This window comes from Pleurodeles waltl, chromosome 9 (assembly GCF_031143425.1).
Source record: "Pleurodeles waltl isolate 20211129_DDA chromosome 9, aPleWal1.hap1.20221129, whole genome shotgun sequence".
NCBI classification, from domain to species: Eukaryota; Metazoa; Chordata; class Amphibia; order Caudata; family Salamandridae; genus Pleurodeles; species Pleurodeles waltl.
The window spans coordinates 888,825,234-888,847,119 of record NC_090448.1 but is presented as its reverse complement, the minus strand read 5'-3'; the positions used below and the strand labels follow the sequence as shown (position 1 = coordinate 888,847,119).

Genomic DNA, 21,886 nt, shown 5'->3' with positions numbered 1-21,886 from the left:
GTAAAATGAAGGAGACTGGAATATTTCCGAGAGTGAATGAGATTTTCGAAAGGTGAGTCTGGCCAGAGTTCACTAATGTTAAAGGATACTGGTAAATTTCCAACCTAATTGGTTGGTTCTGGATATTTGTGTCCAGATAATTCTCCAAGACCAAGACCAGTAGAGAGATTGAATAACATTTCAAGAGGTTATGTTAGTGATTTTTGAAGGACATTCACCATGGTCCAAAGTGGATTTGGGTGAGTCAGACAAAAACTCAGTAAAGAACAAGAGAACACTGCATTGAGGCTGAAGTAAGGAATCTTGGTGAATGAAGTAAAATGAACAATTAAAAAATCTAGACTATTACTACCATATCAGCTTGTGTGAATTAGGGGGAAGCGGATTTTAGAAATCTGTGTTACATTGTTTGACACGTGCTTTGAATAACTGTTCTTCACCTTCTTGCAGAGGGATTAGACCTCAAACAACACTAATCCCCTATTGCATGTACAAACACAGGTGCAGGTCTCGCAGTTCCATTCTCCCCATTCTCAAGTAGGCAAGTCCCATTATCACTGAATGTATCACTACAAACATCTGCAGGGAAAGAGAAGCCTCTGAACTTACCATCTGCCATATTTTGTCAACAGGATCTACTCACTCCAGTCCTCTATACAATTCTCTCCCCAACATTTTTGCAGTATGCTGGTGATTAAACCTTGACAGCAGCTGCATCAAACTTCTAACATGGTGTGGGATTCTTTTTTGTGGTGTGCGTCACTTCATTACTGTTGGAAGTGTTGCACAAATACTTTAAACATTGCCTCCAAGTTAAGCCTGACTGCTCTGTGCCAAGCTACCAAAGGCTTGTGCACAGGTCAATTTAGGGTTGGCTTGTGCCTAACCCAGACAATGGTAGTGGTTGCTGCTTGACTAGGGTTCATACCCAATCAACGAAAAACCCAATTTCTTACCATAGCACTCCCCCCATTGCCACTCTTTTTACTGCTAGATCAATTGATCTGCTCTCCTTATACAGAAAAGAAGCAAACATGACCAAATGTCTGGATGATTTGGAACTGTGTAATGTGGTAAAAGTGTATTAAAAAGCATTTTACAATAAAACGCATCTTCTCTCCTTGGGTGTGGATCTTGGCAACTTAAATTTCTCCAAGGCAGTCATGAGCTTTACCTTTAAAATTATCAGGAAACAGTTCTCTGTGAGAATTTCTTTAACAAAATAATTTCCTTCCATCCTTCAACTACTATGGCAACTCAAAGATGTCCCTCATCAAAGCACACTATGTATGACTCCCAAGAATTGTCACAGGACTTATTTTGCTGCTGCTTGACCCATCTATGGCTTTTTCGCTCAAAATCTGGGGATTGTTGTAGAAATGGTAAAGACTGTGCAGTGCCCAAAAGCACTTCTTTACTGCATTTCAGAATTTTTAGGGGGCCATGGCTTTTCAATAATTGCCTCTTAAATAATCTTCCCTCAGGGACTGCTGTATTGTGGGTGAAAATGGATAAGTTACTTACCTGTAAATCCTAGTTCTCTTCCAGGGGTATCCTCATCAAAGTCATAAACATTGAATATTCCCGCCCTTGTGCGGGGACCCCGGAGCATATATATAAAATACATACATATTATCATGTGTAAAACAGCAATGCAGGCTATAATCATAAATAGGCTAAAATGCTTTATTTCTATGCAAGTTTTTATTTTATTTTTTTATTATAAAATCACAATAGATCATAAATATCTACCTAAGCCCCCAAAAACTGGACTTAGGGAAGTAAACAGCAGTAAATAGCAGAGAAAAATAGAAAAAAACTACATTGAAAAACAATGAAGCATTCTTAGCCAATAGGCTGCATGCAGGTTAACACAGGAGAACCATAAAAACGTTGGCACCGTGCCTTTAAGACCCTGAGCACCTCCAGTATCCCACCATGCCTCAGGGGTGAAGGGAAGGTGACAGTTGGTTCACAGTTAGGTCAGTACTTTTTTACGGTGACAATCTGTGTAACTGATCAGAAAAATAATCTGTCCTGCACTTCCAGGAGACTTGAGTCCGGGGAGGAGGGTGGGTTGTTTATGACTTTGATGAGGATACCCCTGGAAGAGAACTAGGATTTACAGGTAAGTAACTTATCCTTCTCTTCCAGGGGATCCTCATCAATAGTCATAAACATTGAATAGATTAGCAAGCCCATCCCTAAACTCTGCGGACTGTCTGAAAGAAGTGCAGGAAAAGATATATATTCATGCAAATAGATTTCTAAGAGAGGCCTGCCCCACCTGGGCATCCGCTCTTGCATCCGAGTCTAAACAGTAATGCTTAGTAAAGGTATGCACAGACTTCCATGTAGCAGCCTTACAAATCTCGGAAATTGGTACATTGTTAAGGAGGGCAGCAGTAGCCGCTTTTCCCCTTGTGGAATGCGCTTTTGGCCTAGCCAGTAATCTCTTATTAGCCTGTTGGTAAGAGTTAACAATACAAGACACAATCCATCTTGATATCGTTCGTTTAGACGATGCCTCTCCTGTTCTTAAATGACCATAATTTAGAAACAAATGGTTAGAATGTCTAATCGGTTTTGTTTTGTCCAAATAGAATTTCAGCACTCTTTTCAAGTCTAAAGAGTGCAATGCTTTCTCAGCCGGAGTCTCCGGCTTGGGAAAGAAAGTCGGTAAAGATATAGTCTGATTGATATGGAATTCTGACACCACCTTCGGAAGGAAAGATGGGTGAGTTCGCAGAACCACTCTATTATCGTGAAAAACCGTGTACGGTTCTCTGCAAGACAGAGCCTGAATTTCGCTGACCCTCCTCGCTGAAGTAATGGCCACCAAAAAAGCCGTCTTCCACGTAAGGTGCTGTAAAGAGGCCTTGTGGATAGGTTCAAAAGGAGGGCCCATAAGTTTTGACAGGACTACATTCAGTTCCCATGGAGGAGAAGGTCTCCGAATGGGAGGAAAAACCTTTTTCAAGCCTTCTAAAAAATCCTTGACTACAGGTATCGTAAAGAAGGATTCCTGAGAAGGCGACTTACGATACGCTGTAATTGCAGACAAATGAACCTTAATAGAAGATACCTGCAGACCAGACTTCGCCAGATGAAGTAAATAGGACAGTATGACGTCCTCCTGAGCTCGTATGGGATTTATACCTTGTTGAGAGCACCAGATGTAAAATCTCTTCCACTTAAAAGCGTAAGAACGCCGCGTGGAAGGTCGTTTTGACTCTTTCAAGATGCTCATGCACTCCTGTGAGAGTCCTAGGTGCCCATACTGTAGGAATTCAGGAGCCATGCTGTCAAGCTCAGAGAGGGAAGGTTGGGATGTAGGATTCTGCCTTCCATTCTGCTCAGGAGATCCGGTCTGCACGGCAACCTCCTGTGAGGTCTTTCCGATAAGTTGAGTAGGTCCGTGTACCAGAATTGGCGGGGCCATTGTGGCGCTATCAGAATCATTCTGGTTCTGGAGTTGTAAAATTTGTTGATTACTGCCGGTATGAGGGGAATCGGTGGAAAGGCGTAGAGAAATGTCCCTGCCCAGTTGATCAACAGGGCATTCCCTTGAGATCCCGGACGGCAGAACCTGGATGCGAAGTCTGGGCATTTCTTGTTTGTTTCGTCTGCAAAGAGATCCAACTGAGGTCGACCCCATTGACCGAAGATGTCCTCGACGACTTCGTCGTGTAGCACCCAGTCGTGCGCGTCTTCCAGATGTCTGCTCAGGAAATCTGCCTCTACGTTTTGCTGACCTGGCAGGTGTACCGCTGTGATAGACATTCCCCTGGCCAGGAGCCAATGCCATATCGTTTGGGATTCTCGAGACAGAGGTAGTGATCTTGTTCCCCCCTGTTTGTTCAGGTAATACATTGTGGTTGTATTGTCTGTCTGAATTAGGATAGATTTCCCCTGAACCAATGGAGAGAAAGATTTGAGAGCCAGATGGACTGCTCTGAGTTCCAGTAGATTTATGTGATAGTTCTTTTCCTTGTCGGACCACAGACCCTGAGCTTGGAAGGAACCCAGATGAGCACCCCAACCCTGAAGAGACGCATCCGTTACCAGAGTGTCGACTGGAATTGTCTGGTGAAACGGAGAACCTATCGACAGGTGAGGTCTGTGCATCCACCATTGTAGTGATTGAAAAGCCACTGCTGGTAGTCGAACTCTGTCCTCCCAGTGACCAGTCTTTTGGCTCCAATTGTTCTCTAATGCCTCCTGAAGGGGCCTCATGCGTAGCCTGGCATTCGGGACAATGAAGATGCATGAAGCCATGGAGCCCAGAAGCGATGTCACCTGACGAGCTGTAGGTGCATCGGCTGTTAATAGTTGTTGACACTTCCTGTGGATTGATAAAAGTCGTTCCTCCGAAGGATACACTCTTTGGAGCTCTGTGTTTAGTATCGCTCCCAGGTAGTGGAGGTTTTGTGTTGGAATCAAGGTTGACTTGTTGTGGTTGATTTGAAGACCTAGAGACTCGAAAGTTCTTAGAACGATATCTCGATGTTTTCTCGCCTGATCCGGAGATGAGGCCTTCACTAGCCAGTCGTCCAGGTAGGGGTAGACGAATATTTTTTGTCTTCGAAGGTGTGCCGCTACCACTGCTACACATTTTGAAAAGACTCTGGGTGCAGACTTCAGGCCGAATGGAAGGACTCTGAATTGGTAGTGCTGTGACGCTATCTGGAAACGTAAAAATTTCCGATGTTTGGTTGCTATTGGGATGTGAAAATATGCATCCTGTAGGTCGATGGAGCACATCCAGTCTCCCCGATGCAGTTGCGGGACAATCTGGTGAAGGGCTAGCATCCTGAACTTTTGTTTTCTTATGTACTTGTTCAGGAGCCGTAAGTCCAGAATTGGCCTGAAGAGGCCCTGTTGACCTTTTTTCGCCACCAGAAAGTAACGGGAGTACACCCCTTTTCCTTTTTGTGCCGGAGGAACCTTTTCTACAGCTTTCTTTTGTAGGAGTGCGAGAACTTCCTTGCGTAGCAGGCTGAGATGAGAAGGAAAACACCTTGCTGGCGGCAAGTGTGGAGGAGGTTTTTTGAAAAGGAGAGAATAGCCATGTTCGACAATATTGAGCACCCATTTGTCTTTTGTGATTGAGTGCCACTCGCGAAGATGATGCGTAACACTTCCCCCCCACCGGAGTGGTGCACAGTGCTGAGGGAAGCAATGCCTCATTGCTTTGATGGTGTCTTTGCTGTAGACTGTTGAGGTCTACTTGACCCTCGGTCTCTTGTGGGTCTACGTGCCTGAAACAGGGGACGTCCCTGTCGTTGTTGTGGCCTCTGAGACCAGTGAGGGGTTTGAACCCTCTGCTGGAATGGTCGTCTGTCATACGGCCTGTACCTCCGCCTGAAGTCTTTTTTACGTTCCAGGCCCACTGCCCTCATCGTGTCGACTTCCGTTTTCATTCGGGCCATCTCTTCATCCGCGTGGGTACCGAACAACGAACTCCCGCTGAATGGGAGGTTCAAAATGCGCTGCTGTGCTTCCTGTCTCAGCCCCGTGAGCCGTAGCCAGGAAGACCTCCTAGCGCAGATTCCGTGCGCATACCCATGCGCAGCCAAATCCGCCCCGTCCGCCGCCGCGCTGATGACCTGGTTAGATACTAGGCCCCCTTCCTGCAAGATTTCCTGGAAGTCCTGTCTATCTTCCCTGGGCAACTTTTCTGTAAATCTGTGGAGTGAGTCCCACAGAGAGCGGTCATATCTGCCCAGAAGTGCTGAGGCGCTGGAGACCTTCATAGCAGATGCCGCCGTACCGCACATCTTTCTCCCCAGAGAGTCTAGGTGTCTGCTCTCCTTATCCGGGGGGACTGTGGAAGATGATGCCACAGAGTGTGTTTTTCTGGCTGCGGCTAAGATCACAGAGTCCGGTGGCGGATCCTTCCGCAGGAATAAAGGATCTTGTTCCGGAGCTTTGTATTTCTTTTGAATCCTAGCCGGGGCAGACTTGAGAGTGGCTGGAGACAGAAAAGTGTCCATAGTCGGTTGCAGCAAACCCGGTACTAGTGGCAGCAGTTTTCTCGAGACTGATCTGTGTTGTAGGGTCTCAAAGATAACTGAGGATGAGGTGGCCGGCTCCGGTACCTCAATATTTAGCTTCTGCGCTCCCCTTAGAAGAACCTCATTAAAAGTGGTAATATCATCCACCGGGGAAATCCTAGCAGGTGGAGAATCTGTGAGTGTGGGGGAGTAGCGCCCAACAGACGATCCTGAAGAAGACCAAGAAGGTGATCTTCTGCGTGGTGTTCGTGACCTGGTTCTCCTTCGGGAACGGGACCTGCTCCGAGAGGCTGTAGCAGAGTGTGCAGGTCTTGTGGTCGGCTGACGAGAAGCAGAACGAGCCCGTCCTGCTCTAGCTGTAGGCGATGGCGTTCTCGGTAATGAGGCAGTAGGAGAATACATCCTAGAGTATTGTGAATCCGGGGATGCTGCCGGTCTATTCAGGCTCTCTAACCATCTGGGTGATAGAGTGATGGGAGAAACATGCCCCGATGCTCTGGAATGGGATGATGCACTCCTTATAGAGACCACCGGTGAGGGAGCTTTGTCCGCTGGCTCTACTGCCTGTGACACAGCTGAAGGTTGCGTCGACGTCGATTGTATCCTCGACGTCGAAGGTTGCGATGGCTGGTCTGTTCTCGACGTCGAAGGTCTTGACGTCGGAGGTCTTGCCGTCGAGTGTCTTGATGCCGATCGCCTATCGCGGGACCTGGACCTACTCGCCGTCGTGTGTCTCGACGTTGAGTGGCGAGTGGTCGACGGCGGATGTTCATGCCGTCGAGGTGTTTTTGGTGTCGTGTCCTTCGACGCCAAGGGGTGAGACGTTCTCGACGGCGAACGAGAGCGCCGGAGATGGCTCGACGCCGAACGGCGGCCTGCCGTCGACGGAGATGTACCCCTGTGTCCATGCTTCGACGTTTTGTCCCTCGACGTCGGTCTGGTCGCCGTCGACGGCGATCTATGCCGGTGAGACGGTGGTGCCGATGACGTCGATGGAGAACAAACAGGCACAATCCTACCTGTCGACGTCGATCGGGCCATTCCTTCTGCTGTAGGTCTGGGAAGTGAAGAGGATGTTGACTTTTTCCTCTCCTGAAGCCCATGTAGCCTGATCTTCTCTATTTATGATTATAGCCTGCATTGCTGTTTTACACATGATAATATGTATGTATTTTATATATATGCTCCGGGGTCCCCGCACAAGGGCGGGAATATTCAATGTTTATGACTTTGATGAGGATCCCCTGGAAGAGAACTTGTTTATCTTCCTTCTGCACAAGACTGGTTTTATGTCAAGCGTGAGGGTTTCAGGAAACTAGAGATTTTTATGAAGTATAGTCTGCTTGACAAGTTCTTTGATACTACAAGTCAATGCTTATCTTGGGCTCTAAACCATCTCTCTTCAGGTGTCACAGACTTTGAGGCCTACTGAACAAGTTACTTACCTTCGGTAATGCCTATTCTGGTAGAGACATAGTATAGTTGCAGATTCCTTACCTTTAAATTTCCCTCAGGCGTCAGACAGGATCTGGAAAGTTTCTGAGCAGTACCCCTGCATGACTTTAGGTGGCGTTGACTGGCTTTGTGTCACTCATCGGCTTTGTATATGACGATTGTGGGTCCTACATAGGTGCGCTGTCAGTTTCTTTCCACAACTATATAATCCAGAACAGCAGAGCCATAAAGAACACCGACTACTGGACTAAGGTCCTTAGGGGGGGGGGGGGGGGTGTCTGCAGAGCAGGGAAAATTGGAGGGTCCATAAAGAATCTGCAACTAGAATATGTTTCAACCAGATAAGGCATTACCAAAGTTAAGTAACTTTTTCATCTGATAGAGACTTCTAGTAACAGATCCCTTACCTCTGAATAGATACCCAATCAATATCGTCCCCTGAGGTGGGTCTGCAAACCAACATCATTCAAGAAAGTCCTGCAGACCGAATGGACAAAGTAACTTTCCCTCCGGACCCGATTGTCCAGCCAATGTTTGGTAAATGTGTGCAAGGATGCCCACATTGCCGCCTGACATATCGAGGACTGAAATTCTGCGAGCTAACGCAGTGGTCGCAGCTTTAGCCAGAGTAAAATGAGTGCGCAAGCCACAGCAGGTTGCGTTCTGGCCACTAACAGATCTTAATGTAGAGTATTACTTGTTAATATTGAAAAAGTCGATGTACACAAGGATACAGTCATATACAAAAATGAAATTGCATCACTAGTGTCAAATTCACCTGTCATGAACTCTCCATCAACCCCGACACAGAAATACATGGTCTGGCAGGCTCTGAGTCCTAGGCCTGAGGTTACTGACAGGTCACGGGCGGTCACATGTAGCTGGTAGACAAACGGGTGAACGGGAAACTCAGATCAATCCCACAGATAGGCACAGCTACACCACAATGGTCCCAGGAGATTTGCCCCAATAAAACCACATATGGGCGGAGGGTTGTGCGCATTCCCAAAACACCATAAAGTCAAAGCCACATGAAGTTAGGAACACTCAGCCAATGAGAACACAGCACACACAATGACACACAGTAATCACACGCCTCTCATGCCAGACATCAATACACATTATCAGTTGGCCCACATTGTGTCCACGAAAGGTCGAGGTCTACCTGCATTTGTTATCAACACCTTATTCACGACTCCAATGGCCCACATTTCTTACCTAAAAAGGAATGCTGAAATTGTTTTTTTGTGCTCAGCAAAATGTATAAAACATCGCACAGATCGATTGTACTTTGAGAGAGTCCTCTCAGTTTCTGTAACGGTTCACCCGGCTGTAGTGTTTAATTAAAACAACTGCTCCTATTTAACCAAATGCCTCTTGTCTTGTTTTTATTTTCATGATAAATGGTTGAGGACAGTTAAAATCTGAGCCAGAGTGAGCATTTTGAAGTTCTCCTTCTTGAGGAAGAGATTTGGGGATCAAAGGTCTAGGACAGGCAGAGGCCCTTGTCGGGTACCAGGAAGTAGCGGGAATAGCAACCACAACCTACTTCTGGCACAGGAACCCTCTCTATGCTAAGAAAGTTGTAACTTCCTAACGGAGAAGGGATGAGTGATCCTCTGTCAGCTAGTCGTAGGATGGTGGCATGGATGGAGGGGTAGCGTCAAAGGGGAGGGAATAGCCCTTTGAGACTATCTGCAAAACCCACATTTCTGACATAATGGATTGCATGCACGCAGAGAATGGACAGCATGCAATCTGTTGCAGACATCCCCCGATGACAGGAACCGCAGGGCTTAAACCCGGTCTTCATTGATGCACCAGGAGTTAAACTCAAAACAAATCTCTGTATCACAGCTAGCTGACACAGGAAGAAAAGAACTGTCAGCGTGCCGGGATGGTGCTTATATAAGACCAATGCAAAAACAATGACATCACAACCGGCGCCAATGCCACTGATGGCAGAGCTGATCAACACCACTTAGCGCACAGGGGTACTGCTCAGAAAATTCTCTGGACCCAGTCTGATGCCAGAGGAGAATTCAAAAGTAAGGTATCTGCGACTAGAAGTATAAATAGATGCTTTTTGCTACTGAGGCTACAATGTGTGAACGTCCTTCCTTTCAGCGGTGACTCTTGAGTAGGCTCTCTGTACAGAGTAGTTTATGCGCCTTATGAAGTTCACCGGGCACATATGTCATCTTTTAGTTTTGTCTGGTATTTCCTTCTTTTAGAAACAAAGAGTGAGTGTGATAACATGAAAGACTTTTTACAACCGCCTGTGTCTCTCCCCGAGTCATTCTGTTCAGTAGTATTATATTAGTCGCACAGCTCGGTATCACATTTGCGCTCCTTAAGGGCTGCCCTGGAAACATCACTCTTTTCTGTTCTTGTCTTTAAATTATTATGTCTTGTACAAAATGCAATATATGGGCAGAGGCACACCCCTCGAGCCTGTAGCTTTCACAAGCATGTTCATTCTCACTACCTCAGATCTGTGGATAAATCACTCCTAAAATGTCCTAAGGTAAAATGCACTACAACTGATAAAAGGGCACTTTCAGTGGTGCTGCTTCGAAACTGAACTCTATTAATGCCAAGATTTGTTTAAAAACTGACCTAAATTTTTGAAAAGCTTTAAAAAAACAAGCTGGTTCCCATGATAAATCTTTGACTGATCAAAAACTTCTCTAGCTGATACCTGCCATCTTAAGAGACTAGTGCTCTCTTTTCCTTTTAGACAAAAGTGACAGAAATAAAAGAATTCCTAAGGTTCTCACAGCGCCAAGATGACCTAAGGGTGAATGCTGCCATTAACAAAATACTCATAACATGAGCCCCCCTTATAATCACAAAGCTGATTTATAACATTACTTCAGATAACACTTAAGTTGTCACACTGAATGTTTGACTTGTACTGATTTTAAGGAAAGCAAAAATTAGAGACCCCATGCAATTGAATTGTGCCAGATTCACATGTAACTTGGGGCAGAGATGAAAAGGAGTGTTTCCATAATGCGCCACAGTTTGAGTCATTCTCATGAGACTTAATGTCTTGGTTAGTAGATCTTTTGACGTGACTAATAGCATAAAGTCTTCTAAGCTCCAAAGGAAGCCCTTAATTTCTGCCGCTGAGTGTGACATGGCTTCTACACTGAACAAAGGATTTCAGCTCAGAATTAGGGGGAAATAGAGGTGGAGATGGTATACCACTGTATTGAAGATTCTAGGATAGTGACCAGGAGTGATTCTGCACACGCAATATTCTGAAGCAAAGGCTTTGAAGAAAGACAAATTGTAGTACTGCAAACCCAACACTAGATGACAAGCAAAGACTAAGCATGTGATCTACAATAACATACTGCAACGCTAAAATTAGGAGGAACTTGTTCTGTCTTCATCATGGAATTTTAATGACATGGTGAATGTGTGCTATATCAAGCCTGGGGGTAGGTGAAAAATTCTGCTCAGTCAGTGGATTTCTGCCGACTCTGCACTCCTCTTGGAGCGCTGGGTTCTGGCAAATCTCCAACAACTGAAGTGTGGCAGTGTGTTTTTCTTACAAGCAGGTGCATACCTTAGCTTGATTTTTGGGCGCTACAATGCTTCCTGGTGAGATTTCTCAACGTAAGACGTCACAGTAGTTCGTGTTGGGAAAGCTGAAGCCGAACATCTACTCAAGCAGCAGAAAGCAGCTGCACCATCTGGTGCGCCGCCTGGTGCCAATCGGATGGATTTTACAGCACAGAAGATGCTTCCAATGCTAAAAATCAGCAGAACAGCATGACGTGCCCAATTCCGCCTGCTCGTGGAACTCTACAAAATCACATGGAGTTTCTGTGTAACTCCGCAGAGTGAAACTCTGCAAGTTCCACCCAGGCCTAATCAAGCTTCCTCGACATTAACAAAACAGAATAGGGTAGCAAGTTATCCTTACCTTAAAAAATTGATCAAGGCCATGGTACAAATTCTTATGTAAATAAAATAATAGTAAGTGATCAACAGAGTATATGTCCTGGAGTCCAAGCCCAAACAAAAATGTTCAACACAAGTATGGACAGACTCCCAAGGTAACAGCTGCACAAATGCCAGCTTTCTGGTAACAGCTGTACAAATGTCAAATGCTTTCCCTCTTGCAGACTGGGCACCAAGCTTATCAAATCAAGGCCTTTTAGCTTCCTTGCAAAATGTAACAATATATGAAATTACCCACCTGGCTTTAGTCTGTTTAAAAGGGACTAGACCTAGGTGAAAAGCTCCTTTGTTTACAAAAAGCGGTTTGTGTTTTACAGGTTTCTGTGAAATTTTCTATATAATGTAGTATTGCTCTTTTAAAATCAAGGGTGTGTAAAGACTTGTCTGCAGAAGATGTAGGATTCAGGAAAAAGTTTGTCTTAATGTGGAATTTCTAAAATACTTTAGGTAGGAAAAAGGATTAAGTACTTAAGAATACTTTCTTTCAACAGAAAACTGTTAGTCTCTTGGCACAGAGGTTCATGTTCAAGGGCTCTTTCGACTGATGGCACCACGAAGCAACATTCCCAAAAATGTGTTGCCAATCAACCTTGAGCATTGACTCAAAAGATGGAACAAATAAATTAGAAAGGATAAATTACCCTTCTTTTTTTTATCATCCCACTTGATTCATTTAAGTCTCATAAAAGAGACAATAATGTCAATACACATTATAAAGATCTTGCAGTTTGGTCAGGCTAACCAGCCTTGAGAAAACGACTTATCCGTGGTTTGTGTGTGTGTCAAACTACCGAAATGGAAACTGATTTGATTCATGGACTTTATGATAAATAAAAATCATTTTGATATTAGGAAATCAGCATAATTGAGACTTCATAACTATAATCACATCCTGAGTGTTGAGGTATGTCTGGTACATTACTCACAAGTGCAACCGTAGGGTAACCGGTGATGTAGGAGCTGTGGTGCTGGGCAATTGTCTTGATTAACTACTTTTGCATATGTTTAAACATGAACGTATAATATATGCACACAAACAACTGCAGAGATGCAAATATAAAGACGACTTCAATCTTTGGTCAAGAGAACGGATCACTCCTCTTCACATGACACCTAGCAAATGCATTTGGCTGACAAAAACAAATAAATATAGCACATTAACTCTCTGAACTGTGGTAATTTTATTAGATAGGCAAGGTTGGGGTAACATGGATTGTAAGCTTATGACAAGCTGTATCTGAAAAACTCTTACCGCCTGTTGCTCAGCTGCCATTGCTGCTGCGGCTGCTGCTACAGTCTGTCTCCCCATTCCTGTAGTATTAGTGCAATCAGGTGGTGCAACTTTGGCACCAGATAAGTAAACAGGCGGGTTGGATTTTGGAACAGTTCGGGTATGAAACAACGAATGATTGCAGGGATATGAAAAAGAACGTGAGGGGTGCTGCGTAGGCACCCGTTGCTTCCAACCTACCCGGAACTGGCTATGTATAGGGGTGGCTGGTGGGTGGTAAGGAGGAGGAGGAGGGGGCAATGGTGGGTGAAAGGCCACATAAGAGTCTATATCTGTAAACATGGTTTCTGTAGCAGGGGTGCTGTTCACTCTACATCGTCCGGACTGACGTACAGGCAGAAGTGGGCTTTCATCTCCAAACCGTTCATCTGGAAAAAACTTATGGGGGTTCTAAAAAGGAGACAAGACCAACAACACTTTAGTACAACTCATTCAACAACCACACATTTCATTAAAATAGATTTTCATTCCCAATTATTAAGAGAGGATTTATTGACTGAAGATAGAATGCAGTAACAAATACAATTTGTATCTTCTATGATATGGGCTTCTATATATAATCGTCTATAACTCTATACACTTGTCTAGAAACATAATAAGAACACTTGCTTCACTAGTCTTAGTGTTGCAAGTTGTAACGCTAATCCACTGAAGGAACGCTTAAGAATTGCACAGATATCAGAATTGTACAATTCAGAATCTCAAGAAAGCAAGTGGCACTAATCATCCTACTTTCATTCTTAAGAGTCTAAAGCATGTGACTGACAGCACACCTTCACGGTTCTGATGCTAGGCTAACATTGTCCTCGACAACAAGCAATGCTATCATGGTTAACAGTATCAACATTTTGAGCTGCAGTTGATTAGGCTATCGAGAACACCAGTTCCTTACGATGCAATGGATGACCGGGGTCTTAATAAACCCAAACCAGGATTAAATCTGCATATGCTTTAAATAACACAACTAGAAGCTGATCAATAAGAAAATTGTTAAAAACGGACATGTCCGTGGTTAAGAAAAAACAATAGTTTGATTTCCTAATGGTGTTTCAATAATTTTACAGATTAGCACCTTTTTTATTTTAAATTCAAGAAATGTGTAACAGCCTCATTAAATTCATGAACAATGGCCAGTTCTTCATTGGTTTCTACTAGACTGTGCAGAGAGACAAACGGAAGCAAAGCTCAAATCTTTGTGCAATACCTTGCAAAGCACACGGCATCACAGGAAACGGGCTCAATGATTTACAAAGTGCAAAACATTTTGTAACTCCTCTCCAGTAGAATAAGTTCACTTTCAGAGCAATGTCTTGTTCAATCAATAATTTACCTGCAGAAGTTCAGCAGCAGCATCTGAGAGAGAAAACTCTCGCAAAACACGAATCTGAATTTCGTAGCTAACAGTGGCTCCTTCTCCACAGTTAAGCGCATATGCTCGTTGCACTTGTTCTGTGTGGCGAAGTTCCTGTAAACGTTTGACCATCTCTTTGACAACACTAAGATGAGGAACTGCAGAAAGAAAAAATATTAACTGAGACAAAAGAAGAAAGACTCTGTAGAAGGAAATGAATTGTAATTGTAGATCGCCATTATGGCAATACGCATCATTGTTGACTGCAGATAAATCATTAAAATCAAATTGCATTTATATATCCTCTTTCCATACCACATGAAAAACCTAAAATACTTTTCGGTTGTGGGGTAACTTGCTACTTTGTTGTTTATATTTATACAGCACTTCAGAACTCTAGCAAATTCACAGTTTGCCAATTTTCATCAGGGTGCTCTGGGTGGGTAGTGTATGGCTGAACGTGTGCTGGTTGTGGCTTAGCCTATACAGAGGGAAAATGGCTTGAAAATCAGAGGCAGGGTACAACTGCATAAGTATGGATGGCACGGAGCACTGCAAGCATAGAGGAAGCTGAACACAAATGAGGGAAACTAACTATATTGTGTAGTCAATAGAATATAATCCTATGTTGAGCGAAATGGAACTCTGGAATCCAACTATATATTTTCAGGTGTGTCCAGTAGCACTGAGGGAATAAAGCTACGGTGCTCAGCTCGATCTCTAGATAGTACTTTGGGTTTGTTTTCTAATTTAATTAATTCCAAGTCACAAAGCTTGATATCATGCTTTTGACTATGTTGCGCAATGATCGATTAAACTCCTACATTTTAATTGCTTTTTTGAAGTCTTGTTGGTTTCCGATTAATGGTATTTCCATGGGTAAGGAGGTAAGGTGTTCCGCACATTTATAGAGAGGAGTTGCCACCTATTTGGGTTTGTCTGTAGAAGGATGATTAACAGAAGTGCCGTTGTTGAACTAATGTGTTTATTTTGGGAGAAACGTTTGAATCTGGATTGGATAGTCCTGTGCGCAACTCACAGTTTTGAAGGAGATTCTTCAACTGACAATGTAACACTTTGAAGGTAGGGGTGATATGGTCTTTTTGGTTCAGCCTAAAAAAGTATCTGGCAGCACCATTTTAGTTGGAGTTTGCTGAGTAAGAGCACAATAAGCCCCTTGTATTAGTACAGTCCAGGTGTAACACCACTGAAGCAACTGATAAGTAGGGGAAGAGCTCCCTTATTATTCCAACTGTGTGAAGATACCACTTGCCAAGTGTTCATCCAAATTTCATGTGATAGTTTGAAGTCCATAATGACTTCCAAGTTTATTACTTCTGTTGATGTTTTGCATGCAAGCCCAATCTCCTTAAGTAAAGCTCAATTTGGACAATGTGTTGTCCATGTTTCAAAAGTAGTAACTCCACTGTTGAAAGACTCGGCTTCAGATATGATTTTAACATAGTTGTTTACAGCCTGCATGCCTTCGTTGGGGCCACATGTTCTAACTTTGAACAGGTTCCCAACAGAAGAATAACGTTGATGTCCTGGGCAAAGATGTAACAAGTAAGCTTAAGAAGATAAGCACAAGGAAGGAGTAGAGTTATGTATGCAATGAAGGGAATGGGGCCAATCTTTGAGCTTTGCAGGGCAAACCTTCGCAAGAAAGGTGCTGAAGGAAATTGAGGAAGTGACAGGATTTGAGTTCTGTGCGGTATTGACCATATTTAGGGGCACAAGTCAACACATGATCCACTGATATTATTAGTTCCCTTGTTTCTTTCATGGAAAGTGGTTTATAGAAACAGATGAATGCTAATGTGGTCAAAATTTGGCATGACTGGTTGAGTGATGAGCTTACTGACTTACTGTAAAAGGGTCTAAAAAACATTTGGTTTTCTTTGTGGGTGTTCTGCCACATTATTGCAGAATTGAGAGTGATTTAAGCGGCCAGTTCCTATATCTAGTGGTGGTGCCGCAGAGACTTTGAAAGTAGTGCGATTTTTGCTTTTTAATTGCTGCTTTGCATATTCTGTTTAACTTCAGTATTAGGTTTCTTTCAGATCGTAAGATTTCCTTCACTGTCTTTCTAGGATTATGATTTTCTTTTTTGTAGGCTTTGTTCAGATTAAACCAGCCCATCCTTGTCATGACTGCCTTTGTTTTGAAGCTTGAAGGGGTGCCACTTGGTTAAACACAAAGAAACCTCAAAGACACTATTGGCTGACAGATATGAAGGTAATAAGTGGTCACACCATCAGAAATTTTGTCTGGAAAGTGTCAACCCTGAAATTTCTATGGTCTGATCCATGGCCTTTTTACTGCGGAGATTAATGTAATGATATGGCCTACACAATATGTGTAGGCCTGTGGCATGGTGGTCGACAGGTTTGCAAACCAACCAGGGGATGAGGCCTTTTAAAATGCTTAGGATTATGGGGGCAATTAACATCCTATAGTGACTCTAAGAGTGCACACAAATGATGGTTTTGTGAAGGTTGGTCATGGTTTAGGAGAAATATTGCAGTGAAAGTCCTAAGTGGTCAACACTGAATGAGTAAAGGACTCACATTCAGTTTTGAATGGTGTTCTACCATGGTAGTTGCTAGTAATATTTTGTACTCTACAGCTAGTCCCCCACCACGTCTACTATTTGATACATTTAAGGGTATGGTCAAGTGTTCACTGGGAATATCTTAGTGTAGAATGTCTGTCTCCCGTTCAAGTTTCTATGATGAAACGGACGTCTGGATAGATTTACTAAATAGGTTGTGTAAGTGGATGCAATATTTCGATAAATATCTACAGTTGGTCAGGATGCATGACAAGTGATTTTATGACTACAAAGTTAAATGGTCTCATTTGGCTTTGGTTTAGTAGATGGTTGCTCTGAGCAAGGGAAATCACTTGAACTCTTTTGAAGATTAGGCTACCTTGTTTGTGTTGCCATATAGCAGCAGAGATGAAGATGCAACAGTTCCAGTCGCTCTGAGGGTTCCTCTGTCTCTTGCTCTGTAGGATGTTGTGGGTTGTTTGGCTCTAGTAATGGTGTCTGAGCAGGTCCTTCGGTAGTTATGCATTTTCCTTGTCTAAGGGTGTCCTGAGGGGGAGGAATCAGAGCTAGGCTTTCAATGTTAGTTGACCCATGGTGTGTTGTTGTTAGAGATGCTTCTTCTGGCTTGTTTGGTGACAAATTCTGCAAGTCTGGTGTTGAGGCCTATTCAACAGTTGCAGCAAAAAGACTGCGTAGGAATTTTATGGTGTTAGGGGCAGGAGAAAGTTGAGAAGTGAGCCTCTTAGTAGCTTTAACAGTGGTTAGATAAGTAGGAGGTGTCTGATGGCTAGCTATTAGTAAGAGCTGTAAGAAACTGCGAATAAGAGAAGGCGTGCAATTTGAAAATGATAATCATAATAAAAAGACAGTGAGCCTGAGATGATATTTTAGAGGCACCCTTAGGTGGATGATGATGTGACTGTTGTTGAGAAATATGTTTTCCCTTTCTTTTGCAATATAGTTATCTGCGCCAACGACCACATTACCTACAGTAATGGAGATGAGCTCCACATAGAAGCCGGAATGCTGCTACCCTAGGAACTGACCACAGAACCCACAGGTACACCCAGAAGGTATGGTGCTACCCTACAGAAAGGCAATAGAAACACCAGTAGGGACTGTATCGTGTACACAGGAGAAATGCATTGTTGTACTGAAAGGACACAGAATTCACCGTATTCTGTGTAAATGGTCCTTAGAAGAGACCAACCACAGAAACCATGCTAGGGGTACAGTGAAGGGTGTTGTGAACTATGGAGTTTCTTCAGTGAAAGTGTGTTTGTTTTAGTGCTAGATCCTGTGGGATTAAGTAAGCAGCCTGATTCAACATCTGAGGTGAAGTGCTGAAGGGTAGGGGTTCATGCAAGCTCAAAGCTCTAACAGGCCAAACAGGGAAGAAACCTTTGGCCTTCTGCAGTTAATCAGTGCACAGGGCTGGATGTCCTGGATGGAGAGACTAAACAGAAGGCATGAATGATCACAGGACTAACCCAGAAGAGTTGAAGTTGACAAACACAGGACTGGACTGGTGTGCTGGAAGGTCAGGCAATTCACCAAATGTTTCTGCCTGTTCTTTGGTGCTTAGAGTAATCTGCCTCGCCAAAATTGTCAGACCTTTTTGAAAAGGATTGTGCCATCCTGTTGTGGGCCCACCATCTGACTCTGAGATGGTGCAGTCTTGCTGTGAAACACCAAAAAAACATTGGCAGTTGCTCCTGAAGTGTTACAGCAAGAGGCAAATAATAAAGATGAAATAGGAATGGGCCAATGTGTATTTAGACTGACATTTGGGCATCCTTTGAAAGGCATCTGTTCCATTAACTTCGTTCTTCGAAGAGTAGGCTAGAGCACGCCGTTGACCTACAGGCCAGAGAAGCCCAATCAGTTGAGGATGACAGATCGGAGGAATGGGACCGACACGGATAGCTGAGAAAGCATGGAAAAGTCTTCCCGCTACCAGGTAGAAGGCAATGGACATCAAGGCCATGACAGTAACAAACAAACTTGTCAAAACTGGAAGTGCAGTGAATTGTGACCGAACCCAATGACAGTGAAAAACAATCTAACAATTGTGTTGGTGTCAATGCGCTTCCAAGTCAGGAGAAGGCACCACAGAGACCTTGTAATTTCAAAGACTTATTTGAAGATAATCAAGCTGCAACCATCCAAGCCCAACAGTAGATGGCAGGAGTATGCAGAGCATTTGTATCTACAACTACACAAGCCAAAAACAGAACGATACCGAAAGTACGTAACTTGTTCTTCAGATGGATGCTTATAATCTCAGATATCTCACCTTTAGAATAGATACGCAAGCAGTACCTCCCTAGTTGAAGGGTCTGTGAAGTGGGCTCTGACTAGAAGTCCTGCAGGACCAAACGGACAAAACGCCCTTCCCGTCGAACCAGACTGTTAAGGCAGCAGTGCTTTGTGAGCGTGTTTACTTGACCTGTGTGATGGCTTCACTGATTACAAGAGCAGGCACGCCAATGCAGTGGCGGGAAGCCTTGGCCGTTGTGAAAAGGGCCCTCAGTCCTTTCTTTTTTGGGAAAATGCATAGCTGATCCTAATGCAAATGGCTAAACAAATTCCTAAAGTCATTTCCAGCAATTCCTTACCTTTCTCTGACAGAGAACCCCCCCAAAAAAATCTGATCACCCACCTGGTCTTTTGTGCAATCGATGTGAAGGATAAAAGCTTGTATGAGGTCCAAGCAATGGAGTCTCTCCCCTCCTCTTTCGAGGGTTGAGGTGTGACAAAAAACGAGAGGCTGACATATTGCACAACTTGAAAAGGAGTCACGACTTTTGTTAAAAAGCCTGCCCTGGTGTTGTGATCACTATTCCAGCTTTTCTATTTCCATCCTTTGGTTCCATCAGACACTATTATTACTACCACTTGTTCTCAGACTGTCTCTTTTATAGAAGGTATGAAGTTTACAAGAGGTGCAGAAATGTTGGCATCATGTCTGCTTGCTGGATAAGATAAAATTTGTTGTTGTTTATGATGCTGGTTACCTCCAATGTGATAACTAAGATGACACTTGTCATCGGCTGTTAAATCCCGTTGAAGCTTTAGTGTCTTGCATTTGTTTTTATAACACAAGATTAAAAATAAAATCTACTATAAAAACAAAATTATCTAACCATACTTGAGGGACTGTGCGCTAGAACGGTCACGCCATAGGTCACGTCAGTTTGCAGCATCAACCAGCCTCATTCGGAGGACAGAGTGAAGAAATGGCACTTCCGTCCAGCGCTGTTTATTTTACAGTCCCGGCCAAGATGCAAAAAGAGAATAGCCAGCTTGCTATTTCATAATAGGAATCAATCTAAAAAATTCAAGCACATGCTTTCTATTGATTGCTTTAGCTAATGTTTAGCATAGCGCATAGGAAAAGCCTGAGTATGTCAGGATGTTATAAACTCAATAACCATATTAGAAATGGTTCTGCTGTTCACTGATCATGACATGTTTGGCTGCATTCATTTTTCGATTCTGTGTAGTTACCATTCATATTTTATCTTCTAGACTAGGATTTAAAAATAAACATCTCAAAATATATGTCCTGCTTCTTAGTGGTATTCTTATTGAGTTCTTTGTTATTTACAAAAGACTGTTTGGATTGACCCTGCGCCCCGGAACTGATCTTGTGGGACTGACTGTTCCCAGTAAACCATTCCTACACAGTACTGCTCAGTTGATTGTATAAGGGTGCAGTCCTACAACATTTCCAATTAATACTGGTACATTGGCTAAGTCCTTGCGCCAGGGGGTTAGAAATTAATTTCCTGTGGTTCAAGGGGTGACTGAGGAAAGCTGAAGTGATCATGACGTACAAGACAGTCCGTGTCAGAAGACGCAACGAGCAGTTGAGCATCAGCTCGAAAAGAAATATACAAAGAAAAAGTAGGAACAAATTAAGTTCCCACTGTTGCATCACAAAACGTTTGTGAGGGAACATGTGTCAAACCTTTAATAAACCGCATCACAAGATGTGATTAGAACAAGATCATTTAGTCCAGTAAATGCAGGAAAGACGAAAGGTTCATTAAATAACCTTTAACAGTACCCATTACAAGGCCTTGGTGTGTCAAAAACAAAACAAAATATCCGACAGCTTGGCTTACAAAGGTCTATCCTGAAGGCTCCGCACCTGGCCATAAATTTGTCCCAATGTCCAGCATAAATAAACTTCGGGGAAGGGCACCTGGCAGTCACAATGACTTCTACAACTTTGGTTGGCAAGTCAAATGCAGTCAACTGCCACTGCTCAATTGTCACACATGGAGGTGTAGACTGCGCAGGTTCTGGATGAAGAACCCTGCCCTGCTGCGCAACAGAAGATCTTCCAAAGTGGAAGGCTGCTTGGAGGGCAGATGCACATGCTTATATGTTCAGAGTACCATACTTTCCAAGCCCAATTCAGAGCCACTATGACTATTTGGGGTCAGTCATTCCTGATCTTCTTCAGAACTCTGGAGAGGCAGAGGTAGGAAGGCATACAGGAGTCCTATGGTGCACCACTGTAGCAATGCACCTCCTCGGGTGGGCATTCGCAGGCACTCCATTGTGCAAAGGTCTGGATACTGCACTTCCTCTCCTGGTGGTGAAAAGATCTAGCCAGGGTTCTCCCCATTGTCAAAAGATACTCTGTGCCATTTTGGGGATAACCGCCATTTGTGATCTGCCAGGTACCTCCAGCTGAGCTTATCCACAGTGGCGTTCAATGAACTTGCCAGGTGATTGACAATCACGGGAATGCCCTGACGTACCAACTACCTCCACAGGAGCAGAACCTCAAGGCAAACAACCCAATACCACACATTGCCCAGTTGGTTCCGGCTGCAGTACCACAAGGAGGTGGTGTTGTCTGTGGAAACCTGCACCAGCCTCACTTGATAGACAAAAAGAATGCCTTCAATGCCACGCAATTGGTGTACAACCCCCACTACATTGATATGGAGACAGTACTCTGACAGAGGCGAGAGTCCTCAGATCTCCTCCTCCCAAAGATGGCCTCTTGAACCCAACAGTGACACAGTCACCACTGTCAGCTCTGCATGGAGAAGGCAGAGGGGGATTCTGCTGGTTAGGGTGTGAGAATTCAGATCCAATGGCACAGACAGAATATGCTTTGTGTGAAAACTGACAAACCGAATGCAGGAGGCCAACAGACCAAGAAGCCTCAGAGCTGCTCTCACCAAGATCAATGACCAAAGCTAAAACATCCAGATCATAGC

At 43.8% G+C, this 21,886-nt stretch overlaps 1 protein-coding gene across 3 annotated transcripts in view; it reads right to left on the bottom strand.

Annotated features, from left to right (window-relative positions):
- The window catches only part of BTBD7 (BTB domain containing 7), a 353,483-nt gene that overhangs the window by 35,777 nt on the left and 295,820 nt on the right, over positions 1-21,886 (bottom strand). For all 3 annotated transcript variants that reach the window (XM_069208224.1, XM_069208223.1, XM_069208225.1), the window contains 2 exons: positions 14,069-14,247; positions 12,700-13,128 (listed from right to left, as the gene is read on the bottom strand). In XM_069208224.1, coding sequence (XP_069064325.1) covers positions 12,700-13,128; positions 14,069-14,247 — 608 coding nt within the window. The remainder of the gene's footprint in view (positions 1-12,699; positions 13,129-14,068; positions 14,248-21,886) is intronic.